This window comes from Micropterus dolomieu, linkage group LG16 (assembly GCF_021292245.1).
Source record: "Micropterus dolomieu isolate WLL.071019.BEF.003 ecotype Adirondacks linkage group LG16, ASM2129224v1, whole genome shotgun sequence".
Classification (NCBI taxonomy): Eukaryota; Metazoa; Chordata; class Actinopteri; order Centrarchiformes; family Centrarchidae; genus Micropterus; species Micropterus dolomieu.
Window position 1 is genome coordinate 13384364 of NC_060165.1, and position 14109 is coordinate 13398472.

A 14109-nucleotide genomic window follows, 5' to 3' on the forward strand; every position below is an offset into this window, starting at 1 on the left:
ATATCCTCATATCTTTCCTTGGTACATATTTAGTACCAACATTTTTTTTTAATTTACAGGTCAAGTTTAAAACGATTGGTTATTGGAAACAATGCATTTTGGATGAGTTGTTGGGACATTTAAGATAATAGTATTCGTGTGGCTGGACTGCGTGTGTGGTAAAGAACTGGAACAGGATGAGGCCTGGCGTATGGAGTAATGTCATTATTGTTGACGGATAGGAAAATATTCCACTAGAGCCAAGATAAGAAGCACAGTTTAGTCTGCATATGAAAGAGGGAGATAGAGAACGATGGAAAGGAAGGAGAGGTCAGAAAAATTAAGGAAATGAAACAAAGGGAAAGATGTTCCAAGCTTTGTCTTTATCATTTGTACACAGTCATCAACAAAAACATTTGTGAGTGAGGATTAATCAGAGGGGTCACCAGACGATTAAAGGTATAAGAAAGAATATTTCTGTTACACAAATTTATATTTATTTTCTAAGATGTTTCTTAATTGATTTTTTATTTTTTTATCTTGTATACTTTCACTTTTTCCAGCCTATAAAAATCCTTCAAAACAAACAATATGAGAAAGAAAAATCCCACTTTGGTTAAAGTGCTCATATAAGGCGATACAACCTGTAATGAGGGGTCACAAGTAGACATTGCCCCATTTTAAGGGGTCCCACGTCAAAAAGGTTTGGAACCACTGACACAGCTCAAACCTGTCGAATATCCGACTTTTAGATATATGAAATGACTGTCCTTTCACAGTAAAGTAAAGATAAATCCATATTTTATTCTATTCTCTCACGGTGAGTCCCAGTCACCACCATTCCCAAGAACATAACACTATCCAGTATAAAACAGACGACTAACAACTGGATTTTACGACACAAACTCATATCTGACGGAGTTTCATTCCAAAATAAGAACCCTTTATCAAACACAAACTCTTCATGATCATGAAAGCTTTTAGCTAACTGGTAACATCAGAGGAACAAATGCACCAAACATCAGGCTGAGATTTCTCCTCACAGAGCAGTACTGTTTTGGAATTAAACTCCTCATTTACACCCATGTCTTTAATACACAGCTTAGGTGCTGAAAATTAAACCTTTTTTATTGGCCTGTTCAGAAAGCCTTGATGGTATAAGACTTGGGTGTGCAGTGTAAATCCCCATCTTTAGGCTTTGTGTCCACCAGGTATTTCTTGTCAGATGAGCGGCACTAATCATTAGTACAGTATAATACTAAAAAAAACCTGTTAGAGGAGCATTTGATTGAAGTTGAAACAATCTGAACCTCTAGTGCTTGGTGCTGTAAGCGTTTAAATCATGCTACGGCTGCCAGCGCTGTGGGAAACATGCATCAGAGTGTCCTTTTCCACTGTAAACACCAAGAACAAGAAACTGATTCTGAGAAAATGATCCCAGTGGACACAGAGCTTTATGTAGGTACAATACACGTTCCCAATAACAGTTTTATGGAACAAATCTGTGGTTACTTGCAGGTCACAAAAAAAAGGATGACATATTATGTAATATACCAACTAATACATGACAATATTTTCAATTAAACAAGATTAGTGTTTTATATAGATTACCAAAGGCAAAAAAATATATTGCAATCATCTTATATTCACTCCCTCCTTTTAATAAAGGAAAATTAATAATTAATTCAGACATGTTAATTCTAAAGGGATTGCCATGGGTAAGTGAGGGATTATCTGAACTCAACCTAATTTCAGCATTGACACCCTAGCTGAACATGTTTTTCTTAAAAAGGACATCTATACTGGTGTGTTTTTAATAAAGGGAAATATTAGTGTAGTTTGTGCCTTTCATCAATAATGGGAAAAGGAACTGATGTTTCTCTGACGAACGCTGTGTTTCTGTTAATTAAACTTCTCTCTATACAATTTACACATCTACGTCAAGATTACTGCATGTTGGGGCTTTTCATCAGATATCAGGCAAAACAAAGTAGGAAAAAACAATAAATGGAAAGAAATAGAAACCAAATGTAAAAAATATAGCAGCAAATGATGTAAAGAATCAAAGGCAGCTGAAATAAACACACTTTTGTATCTGAACCAATCAAATAACAATGTGGTAACAGCGTGTAAGTCTGGCATCAGAAACAACCTGGCAAGCTCAACTCAATTTCACCCTTTTTATACAGCTTGAAAATACTTTCCCCCCATAAAATACATCAAGTCATGATTACAAATCCAACACGCTGATTGCCTGGAAGGACACAAGATGGCCGCCGTGAAGCAGATGGCAAGTGCAGCGAAGGTTCCTTCTTTTCTTTTCGAAGTAGTTAGGGAAATACGTGTTTAATATCTCAACTAACATTAACTATTTCCAATTAACTTGTATGCCAGCAAAGCACTCGTAACTGAAAAATGAACAATATTTCCCTTAGCTGGCACTGTTTGTTCAAAATTACAGCGGCTAAAGACAGTGCAAGAATATTTTTCAGTAGTGGTGTGATTTTTTTGTAGATTCCCTTCCCGTTTGTGGGAACAAGATGAGTGAAGAAGAGCTGGCGGAAGAGAAAGTCTTCATCCTCTTGTTCAACACTGATTTTATTTGTATCAGGGGATTATGGGGGCCTTCTGGAGACTTCTGATGGTCCTGTTAAATGTTTGGAGTGTGTTAGCTTGCTTTCTGACTCTTGAGTGCTAATTAATGAATCTATGTCAGCCTGTGTATGTTTCTCTCATTGTGTGTGGATTTGTGTGTCAGCAGCTGTCCTCTAGAGCGTTGACGACTTGTTCCAAAATGTCGGGGCATCTGTCGGCGATCTGCTGCAGGACCTGATTGGCGTACTCCTGGAGCTCCGCCCCCTCCCTCTCGCACAGCGCTAACTCCGCCTCCAACTGGGAGAGAAAGAAAGACACAGAAAGAGGGGAGGGATTTTAGATATTTTAAACACAATCACCTAATGGTGCATCCAACATAGCAACATTATATTTAAGTTTAGGAAATACCTTTATTTGATTTCTTGCAGAGAGTTACGCTAGACAAGAAGATTGGTTCCACTCTCATGTCAGAAGTTGGTTAGCTTATCTTAGCATAAAGACTGGAAAGAGAGAGAAACAGCGGGCCTGGCTCTGTCCAAAAGTAGCAACAACCGCCTACCGTGATTGGTTCATGTATCAACAAGTAACATCCTTCTTGTTTAACCGGAGTGTTAAAAAAAAACAAGCTGTGTTTTTTTGTGGGGAGTTTTCTGCCAGGGTTTTGTGGTTGAGCACATAACTTACACATAACCCCCTGTAAAAAAACCTAGAATTTTTGGTTTTACACATTGGTTTTTGTACAGATTAATTACATGCAATATATTGGTGAACTAGTGAGCCAGTCTAGCTGTTTCCAGTTTTATGCCAAGCTATGCTAACTGACTTTGGCTTCATATTTAATGAACAAATATGAAAGTGGTTTCAATCTCAACTAACTCTCAGGAAGAAAGCAAATAAGCATATTCCCCAAGATGTAAAAGCAATTCCTTTAAATTCCATGTTACTATATGGTTCCTTTAAGTGAAAGATATAAATTTAAGAGTTTTAACTCCAATATCAGTCAAGCATACAAGCACAGGGAGAAAGACACACTCTACTCGCAGCCCCATGGATGATCAGGGAGCATGTTTTAAGTGACACACACAGACACACACATACACACACACACACACACACACACACACAGACACACACACACACACGCATATCAAACTGTAATCTGAAAACACCACAATGTAGTTCTTTCTGCCCATACAGACTGGAACATTTGTGTGAGAGAGCGCTGATGTTATTTTCTTTGGCTGCAGTTGAGCTGAGACGTCAAACCCAACTGACTTAATGACCAATACATCTGTATCAATAAGAGCACCACTCAAACAGTCATGTAACACAAGCCCACATTTATGTTAGTGTGTGTGTGTGTGTGTGTGTGAGTGTGAGGCCTGGGTCAGATATTGGCAAAATATTTCCTCGTTAGGTCTTAAGCTCCTCTCTCTGCTCTCATCTCTTAGCCAGCAAACCTCAGTGGCACTTTAAATTACAGTGGCTTTATTCATGTGTAAAACTGCTGTAAGTAATAATACTGTTAATGATTACTGAAATCTGCCCTATAAATGACAATACAAACATAGCTCCTAATCCATATATTATGTTGTTATTCATTGAAGAGAGTCTGTAAGAATTACTTTTACAATGTTTTCAGTACACGGTGAGTTAAAGTCAGTTTTCACACATTGCTTTGGCAGTACTGTACGGATTGTTTGTGTTGTAGTACTTGTGGTGGGAAATTACATACTGGACGTTTACCAGGCAGGCAGGGTCTAATGAAAGATGTTTTCAATTTGTCAATCAATGTAGGATGTGTATGGGACCTTGCTCAATACTAGAGAATGAAAGTAAGGATATCATTGATCAATTTTGATTATTCTTATAAAAATCTGCCTCTTAAGATACCTCAACTTCAAGGAAGTGCTATACTAAACTGAGGCGTATGGGCCCTTTAAATGTATGTCAATAAAGCCTTTTGAATTTGAATGAACTTTTGTCGTGATTATGTGTATGCAGTACGAGAAAAAGCAATCGATATACAGTAAATGTACAATAATAATAAGTAAAGAAAGGCAGAAGGAAAGAGTGAGAGACAGAGGAAAGCCTGAGGAGAGAATACAGATTAGGCTGGAGATAGGGATGCACTGAAATGAAAATTCTTAGCCGAAGAATGACAAAAGTTGCCGAATTAAGAACAAGTACATTCACATTTTTTCCATTTATTTTGTCTTTTTTTTTTTACCATTGCAGAAATTAAATAGTCAAAATGTGCTTTTTACTCAGTGTTTCCCACAGGAGACTATGGTGAGTGGGTCCGAGGCCCGAGAGGGTCCGATAAAGTAAATTGTACACATGATGTAATATGTTTTATACTTTATGTGAATACAATCCAATTAATCTTATTTCCATACTGTATAGACACCTTATTTTGAAAACCAGATGCTGTCACATGTGTATCCCCTGGCTAATATATCCTTATTTTTTATGAAGTATACACATATTCACTTGTTTATTGTATGTTTGGCAGGCAATTGAACTTAAGGCTTTACATTTTAGTCGCAACCCCCCAGAAAAACACAGCAGTAAAGATAAGGTTGTAAGATGACCGAGAAGAGATAAACGGTTTAGTATATGCCTGCTGTCTTCTTCTCTCTGACTCACAGCCTTGACCTACACCAGATAAAGACACTTGAAAGGATGTTTAAAAATCAAGATCAAATGGGTCATACAGCGCTAATATTGCCATTTATCTAAAACCGGATTATATACACTGAATAGACAAAATATGAGACGTATCGTCATGATCGTAATTTACAGCCATCTGCATAATCTATACATCAACTATCCCACATTGTTAATATTCGGTGGCCACAGACTGCTTGTATGCAAAGGCTCTAGCTTCGAGGTTTTGAGGGCTCTAAACATTTTAAGATGCAGTTTTAGAGTAGAATTCTCTGGGTCAAACAACACATGCAGTAAAAACAGGGTTTTAGACAAAATCCCACTTCAATCAGTTGTCTTATCAGTGGTTCCCCATGTTTTAGGTTTATGACCCTTTAAAATGAGCCACTGTTTTTTTGTGTTCCCTCCTCACAGGTTGAACATGTCAATGAGCTGTGAGCAGCTCCACCAAAAACAGATTGTCCCATAAAACACATAATGGTTTCATTTAGAACTATCCAATGTTTTACAAAAAAAGTATCTAGTACAACAATTACAAAAGTTTCTTATCCTATTATTCATCATCAGAAAGGTCCCGACCCCCAGGCTGAAAACCACTGATCTAAACCAGTTCTTTATGAACGAAACCGATGAGTATACCTGAAACCTGCATGTGTACACACTCATTCTGCAGTCAGTGGCTGAAAAAAGTTCTTAAGAACTGTTTTTAGATAATGTGGTTAAACTGAGGACATGTTTAAAACCTGACTGCTCGCCCCTATGGGCTTAATTGCAAAGCTGTGTCTAATCGAGTTGCCACATCCTTAAATCACAACAATTAACCTGGTGAGAAAAATGTTCTCATAACTGATATGACTGAAAGCCAAAACTTTCTCCAAGGTAATCATAATTTAATCATCTGCAGAGAAAAAAAAAGACCCAATAAATGTAATTTATGGCCTGAAGAAATAAAATATAAACAATGTTGCATGATACAGTTTCCAGTTATGAGGTATAAGTTTGGATGTTGTGGTTATGAGCGCCCATGGATCGCGTCTCATGCAATCACAGTGTGCGGTCAGAGAGAAATGTAGATGAAATAATGGAAGTGGACAGAAAGTTGGTGTTGCCAGATTCATAACTTCTGTGTGAGTGTGTTTGTTTGACTGTTTGTGTGTGTGTGTGTGAATGTGCGTTTGATACAGCGGTTGGGTGTTTGAAATGGCACGTGTGTTTGAGTGCACAGCATGACGCTAAAGTTTATTTTGCAAGCTCAAGTTCTGATTTAGTGAGAGACAGAGGATTGTGGGAAGCAAAGAGATAGAGGTAAGGGTGAGATGTATGTGTATGTGTGTGTGTGACAGAGAGAGAGGGTTTGTTGAAGATGATTTTTACTGCAGCCATTAAAGCTCCATTATCGTTATGGATCATTATCTGCCCTATCAGGGGCTCCGAAGAGACACACACACACACACACACACACACACATATACACGGTTGAAGCTTCGCACGTACAAACATTAGTTATCAGCTTGAGTGTGAGAGTAAGATGTGTGTGTGTGTGTGTGTGTGTGTGTGTGTACACTGACCCCTTGACACACTTTGCAGGGCTTGAACCTCTCTGCAGAGGAATGCTAATGTTTTCTAAAGAAACCATAACTCAGCAGAGAGAGATAGAGACAGAGAGATTAACAGAGAGAGAGAGAACAACAGACGGGTAGAGGTAGAGAGCGAGTACAAATATATAATCTAACTGGAGTGCATGAGCCCATCCTTGAGCAGGTCATATCTTACAAAGTTAGTTTTCATTCCCAGATAATTCTGAGGCCAGAGGTGTGTTTCTATCAGAAAAGTGTCTCTGTCCACTTCACGACTGTGCATTTTAAGCAGTTAACTTCACCTTGTTTTGACTGGTTTAGGAGAAATGATGTTCTGTGAATCATGAGGTCCAGTCCCATGTCGCCATAGATCAGGGCTTCTTATAGTGAGGCCCACTGACCCACATCCACAGACAACTGCACAAATAATATAGTCACTCCTATACACTCCTAATACTCATTACTGATATAACACCTTAAAGCATGGCATGCCATTTATGAAACAAGAAATTTTGAGAGCCAAAAACAGAAAGTTATTAATAGTGGACTTTAATGGTGCACTTGAAGTATATGAATGTGAAGAAGCTATTTTACCTTAATTAAATGATTAATTCAATTTTGTGAAAAATTAGGTCATGGACCAAGGAAGAACTTTTTAGTTTTGGGGCAAATAGTGCCATACAGAAATATAGCGCACAATTATTTGTTCCTAAATTCCTATCCTTTCCATAGAGCCAATATTCCATAGTATTGAAATACATTTCTTGAAAAAAACAAAAACAACAACCCACATCTGCTAAAAATTTAATCTAATCTGGTACATAATTGCACGACAATGAAAAGGGCGTTCATTACCTTTAAAATATTCCTTACTGTTTTCCATTAATTGCACGATTGCTTGAACATAGCACAGACCTAAAAAAAGACAAAAAAGTGCTAGTGGCAAGTAGGAAATGTGGAAGGTAAGAAAATAAAAACTAAGGTCGACTGTTTCAGAAAACTTTTATGACAGATTTAAACAAAACCAGCAGGATGACACAGGGGGAAGGAGAGGATAAGGGTTAGGACACAGAAAAAATCTGGAGGACAAAGCAAAGTTTGACCTCATATTCCTCAGCAATAAGGTACCAAGATATGATCCGGAGGTTCAAAAAGTCTCCAGTCTCCCTAACAGCAGCCCTGAGCAGTGGTACAGAAACACTATTATGAGTAAGAAAGGTATAAAGCATAATAGGCCTATATTGGCTATTATAATCCCTGTCTCTTTGCATGTCTCTATTTAAACCATTAGGTTCTTACAAACATACACTGTATATAGACTGCTTTATAAGTTGGCTGCCTGTACTGCACCAAGCCCAAAACAGCCTGAGCCACGTGACCGGATGTGCGTGCTCTGTCGTGGTCCAGTTCAGTTTCAGTCCAGGCAGCTCAGCTAATGATGCAGGCTAACAAGCTGCAGTGGGAATAGAGCTTGAGGACTTGTACCTAAAACTGCTCCTGGAGGACTAAAAGCACTGCACCCCTTTAGCACTAACAGCCGAGGAAAAATACAAGGGAAGTGGGTGTTGTTGGCAATTCAACATAACTTGGTAATTTTATTTGAACATGTTATTAAATCTGCCAAATTGACTATAGGAACATATTCATATTTACAGGCTCGGCCTCTGGGAGCAGTTAGTTAGGAGGGGACAGAGGATTAAACACACACTCAAATCTGGGAGCTCTCTACCGTCCTGTGCCTTGCTTATGAGCCCTGGTGAACGTCTCCCCACCCAGTCTGGAAACTTAAATCTATTAGTTCAATTCTCCAACGTCCACTTTAGCACTTACTAACGCAGGTTAGCTACAGATTGAGGCGGGCTTGTGAAGGGGGGCTTGTGAATTCAAGTGTGGTAACTATGGTGGAATACCTTCACAGAGAACAGGGCTTATGAAGCATATAAAAAAAACTTCAACCTTAAACTGGCCCTCTAGGAGCAGCTATACAAAGCTGGACTTAAAGCACTAATGGCTGCAGAAATAAACAGCAGAAACAGACTCCGGCATTGACTGTGTATAGGTGTAACCTCCCAGTAGGGCAATCTGAAAAGATGGAGGTAATTTACTTCAAACTGATTCACACTTTCAAGATTGCATAAGAGATTTTCAGATTTGGTTTACTTTTTCGAATGGCAATGATGTTGTAAATAAAAAAGAAAATACAATCTGCAGGTCTGCAGTGCTCCTAAATTTGACCACACATTAAAGAAAGTTTTACATGGCATGTGCAGCAATGTCCGGTGTGCCAATGTTCACATTCAGGAGCACAACTGCAGAAAAGACAGGTATAAGAAGGACACTAACAGCGCCATATATAAGTTTTAGAATAATGATTTTTTTTTTAAAAGACTGAAGGCAGACTGGTGGACAAAATTGTGTTTTGCATAAGATAGCAATTCTACAACCCATCAATAATAAATATTATTATGGTTAATAATACTCTCTAATAAGATCATTAAAGTACATCTTCAAACACACCGTTAAAAAACAAGATGAATAACTGCAACACATCATAAGTTAAAACAACCTGCTCCCTTCATCTATTACAACACATTGTAGCATTACACAATTATCAATATTTGGTCACATAACGGTGTATATGCATGGCATTGATACACCTTTAAGTGTCTCTAATTAATCGATCCATTGAAGTTTGTTCGGTGTTCGTAAAAGTCACAGTGATTTTATGTCTGTGCTGAAATAAATTCCCCTGGCATGGTCACGCAGCAGTAAAAGGAACTTGAACTTGTCAAGGTCTGCAGCAATAACGCAGGAAAAATACGTGAAGCTGGACTTCCACAGCAGCTGCCATTGTGAACCAAGATTTCGACAGTGTGACCAGAGGAGTGTGAGAGTGGAGAGCATGTTTCTGTGTGCTTTTCTCTTTGTGTTAATTTAAGTCTCGGTCCTTCACCTGTCACCGTCACCAGCCTGTCTTCTAATTGCAGACAACAGAGGACGGAAAAGAAAAGCAGAGATTGAGGTGGAAGCTGAAAGAGTGCTAGAGAGAGTTAGACGGCAGGGGGTGGGGTGGGGGCAGATTGATCAAGAGTGAGTGACAGGAGCAAAGGAGAGATGGAGGGGGAGACACAGAGAAAGACTGGCCAAGACAGATAGATAGATAGAAAACAGGACAGAAATCAAGAGGAGGGGGAGGAGAGAGTGATAACCAGAGACAGAGGGAAAGATCAAGGGAGAAAGACAGAAAAAACAAATGCATGTAAAAAAAAAATGGTTGACTGGTAAAGCCATTAAGCCTGGATTCAATAAATCTGCATAAAACACAGCAGTTAGTCTGTAATGACCAGCGAAGGCCTGCCTGTGTGTGTGTGGGTGCGTCTGACTGTCTCTCCTTTTGTCTGTGTTTCTCCGTGTGTGTGTGTGTGTGTGTCTAATGGTCGTTGAGGACCTCTGCGTCGTATTTAGAGAGAAAACAATCATCCTTGGAGCAGGTAGCAGAGCTGCCTAATGAAAGCCTAGAGAGACCCCAGACCACAATGCAGCACGAATGGATGGGTCTGATTATCTGCTCTACACAACCCCCAAACCTCTCTACTGCACCTCCTCTGCCCTCTGTCTTCCCTCCATTTTCACAAAAACGCATCTCTTTTGCAATATGTCGCTGTAAAAAAAAGCAGTTCTTTTAAGGTCTTTAAAGGCAGGTCCAAGTCAAATGTCTTCCCAAGTAAACTGCAAGTCAAAGCTGACAATTAAAATGCTTGCAAAGATGTATTAGTAGTGTTTTTTCATCTAGCAGAGACCAAGTCCTTTCAATGCAGAGGCCTTATCATTAAATATTCTAGCTGTGCACGCACTATTTGTATAGTTCGAGGATTTTACCAGGTCAAAACTTTAAACAGGGATAAATTTGTTCTTTCAAGTCCCAAGTAAGTCAAGTTTCAATGCACTCAAGTCCAAGTCAAGCTGCAATTTTGAAGTCCAAGTATCTGAGGGTGAAAGAAATAAAAACGCAGCAGGTCATCTACAGCAGGTCATCTCTCTCACTGTATCTCTTTCTTTTGCTTACATTACCTTTCTGTTCCTTCATTTCAGTGTTATTTACACAGGTGTGATTTAAATCCATGTATGTTTTCAGCCTCAATGTGAACTGTACTCTGAGGCACTATTTGTGAATTGTAAATTTGTATATTGTCATTTGTAATGTTTTTGTTACCTGTCTAGGGACAACGGATGGAAATTAGCATTCTTTCTAAACTCCAGCATGTTTACGTCTTGTATTCTTTTATAATGATGTTCATTAACATGCTTTGCCCCTATCAAATAAAAAAATAAAATAAAAAAATAAAAAATAAAGGCATAACCATCAAAGATGGAAAAGTGAACAGGCAGACGCACTGTTGTTGTACACAGTCAGTACAACGGCCTCCAGGATTTTTATCATTAGGAAACTTTTTGTCACGCACACCTACACACACAGACTATCAAAAAATATATATTTTTTTAAATCACTGGGGATGTTTTAGTTCCACATACGCAGACACACACACACTCAGCCAGACTATCGGTACGATTGTACGACTGTAGTCACCCTCTACATTATCAGCTGTGATGTTTATGTTCCAGCTCCACCCCTTCCTGTTTTTATATCTCCTGTCAATCAAAATTCACCCAATCAGTGACCTTTAAAGCCATGAGGGGTTGTCACACAGAGACACATCAGGCTGCAGAGTTGAAACGACGATTGCGCACATTTGAAACTTAAAGGGTTTTATATGTGAGGCAGGATGTGCTTTATTTATACATAATTTATTTCCATTTTCCTATGGAAATAACCAGAATGATCATCTTTATACCACATATAAGAATAACTATTGTGCTGTTAATCTCACTGTTAGTATCTCCACATAATGGCCTCGCAGTCTGGTCTGGTTTTCTCTTCTTCATAAAAACTAAATGATCGCTCTTAGATCTTTATTATGTTGCATCAGATTTATAGTGCTTTGACATCAGCAAGGATTCGCAGAGCAGAGTTAAATTCACCAGGGCTGCAGCAGCCTATTGGGGCTGTTTATTTTGCATTGGAAGTTTGTTATAAAGACATTTGATTCACTTCAGTTGACTGAACAGCCACAAGGCCCTGGAAACCTGTTGTATAACTTTAGAAATGTATGCGATGTAAGCCAAAGAGACAAATCAGTGTTCCCCTCTTCCTCGCTGAAAATCCTTCTATTTGGAGTTTACACTGTAACAACAATGACATTTGATGTCTGTAATTGTGTGGTATTTTCCTTCATTACAATGACTTGCAGAGTTGTAAATATGTGGACTCAGTTTTCACTGAGGTTTTTCCAGCTTGAGTTGGCTCTGAAACACTTGCAGTCACTCACTGGGAGCCGTTTTAGTTTCAGCAGATAGAGGGTCATGGGCTGACAATTCATACTGGATTCATATGAGCAGCGATATAATGTCCGGCTGAGCCAATAACACTTAATACATTTTTTTTTACAATACCGAACACACGCAAATGTACACTGGAATAGACTCACAATTACACACACAAACACACTCCTGTATGCTCATGCATACAAAAACACAATGTGTAAAATTCATCTTGATAGCTTTTTCACATAATGAAACATGCACAGATAGAAACAGACACACACACACACACACACACACACACACACACACTTCACACTTCAGGCCGGGGAGGGAGAGAGAGAGAGAGACTTCCTGTGTGCGTGGAATACGATGCCAATTCTCTTCAGTGCTCATTAGAGACGTCATTAAGCCATAAAGGTTATTATTATGACTATGGCAGAGAAAACAGCTCTTTTAGTAAAACCTCACTTTTGGAATCAGCGTTACTTTTGTAGTTCAGCTGAGGTTAAAGAGAGACATGGAAACAAATACACTGGAACAGACGACCCAAAAAAATTTCTTCAGCAAAACCATCACTTGAAAGCATAGCCTTCGCTAACAGCTCCCTACTGTGCTTGATGGTGTTTTAGTTTTGCTCAAAGATGTGCCATGTAAAGACTTACTGAATTTAATATAAGTCAAGTACATTCACTGAGGTCAGTCCGAGCAAATGTCAGTACAGAAGATAAACAAGAAAGGAGTCAGCCGTTCAAATGTCAGATTCAATGAAAGTGACCAACAGTTGGTTGAAGTTACAACATTATGTTGCTAGCAGCAACCCCTACTGGCACAGTTCCACAGCAGTTGCAGTTTAACAGACATTGTTACATTCACCATTTTGTCTCATGTCAGCAAGCAAATACAGGCATCTTCTATCTACTCTCCAAACGCTCTGGTTGGAGCATTATCTGTAGGTACTGTTTTTTTAATTACAACTGTTTTGTCGTTGTTTATGAGAGTCTGGGGCTTTGTCTCAATTTGGATACTTCCATCAGTAGGCTACACTTCCATATACACTATGTACTTACTTGCGTAGTGCCTGAATTTTGACAAGGTAGTGTTGTCTCAAATGGAACAAGGTTATTGTGCACTGACTCCAAGATGGCGCTGAGTTTAGCTGCCTCGGTGTTAGGTGCACTTTGTTTAGTTTTTGTGTGTTAATTCAGTTTTCGGCTGTGATTCCCAGAGCTCTTTCACCAGGGAGGAGCTCATGAACATCAGGGGAACAACTCCAACGGATTTAATTCTCACTTTTCTTGCGTCATCAGTGGAATAATTGGACATTTTGGTGAAGGGTTCTTTTGCTGTCGCTCGCGCTGTGAAGTGCCGCAGGAGAGGAAAAAGAGCCGGGTTGGGGACTCCGCACACCGCTACCGGCAATATTTCTCTCCAACGTACACTCACTGTGCAACAAACTGGACAAACTTCAGCTTCTGGTAGGGAAAAACAGAGACTTTTATTCATCTTCTGTTCTGTGCTTCACGGAGACGTGGCTGTGTGAACTGATACCGGACTCCGCGCAGCAGCTGGCTGGCTTCCAACTGTACAGAGTGGACACAGAACTCCGGCAAAACAAAAGGTGGAGGTGTCTGTTTTTATACTAACAATGGCTGGTGTACCGATGTGACAGTGATTCAGCAACACTGTTCTCTTTCTTCACTGTAAACCGTTTTACTCCCCCCGTGAGTTTGCTTCACTCACTCTGGTCGGTGTTTACATCTCGCCACACGCCAACGTTCAGGACGCGCAGAGCAGGCTGGCCGACCGGATACTGTGTGTGGAGAAGACAAACCCTGACTCCCTTTGTTATTGTTCTCGGTGACTTTAACAGGGGTAATCTCAGCCAAGAACTCCCCAAATACAGTCA

General features: G+C 39.4%; 1 protein-coding gene across 3 annotated transcripts in view; it reads right to left on the reverse strand.

The window, feature by feature from the left end:
- Window positions 1-343: 343 nt before the first annotated feature.
- The window catches only part of LOC123984680 (ELKS/Rab6-interacting/CAST family member 1-like), a 150338-nt gene continuing 136572 nt past the window's right edge, over window positions 344-14109 (reverse strand). For all 3 annotated transcript variants that reach the window (XM_046071720.1, XM_046071718.1, XM_046071719.1), the window contains one exon: window positions 344-2871. In XM_046071720.1, coding sequence (XP_045927676.1) covers window positions 2734-2871 — 138 coding nt within the window. In that variant the 3' untranslated portion in view covers window positions 344-2733. The remainder of the gene's footprint in view (window positions 2872-14109) is intronic.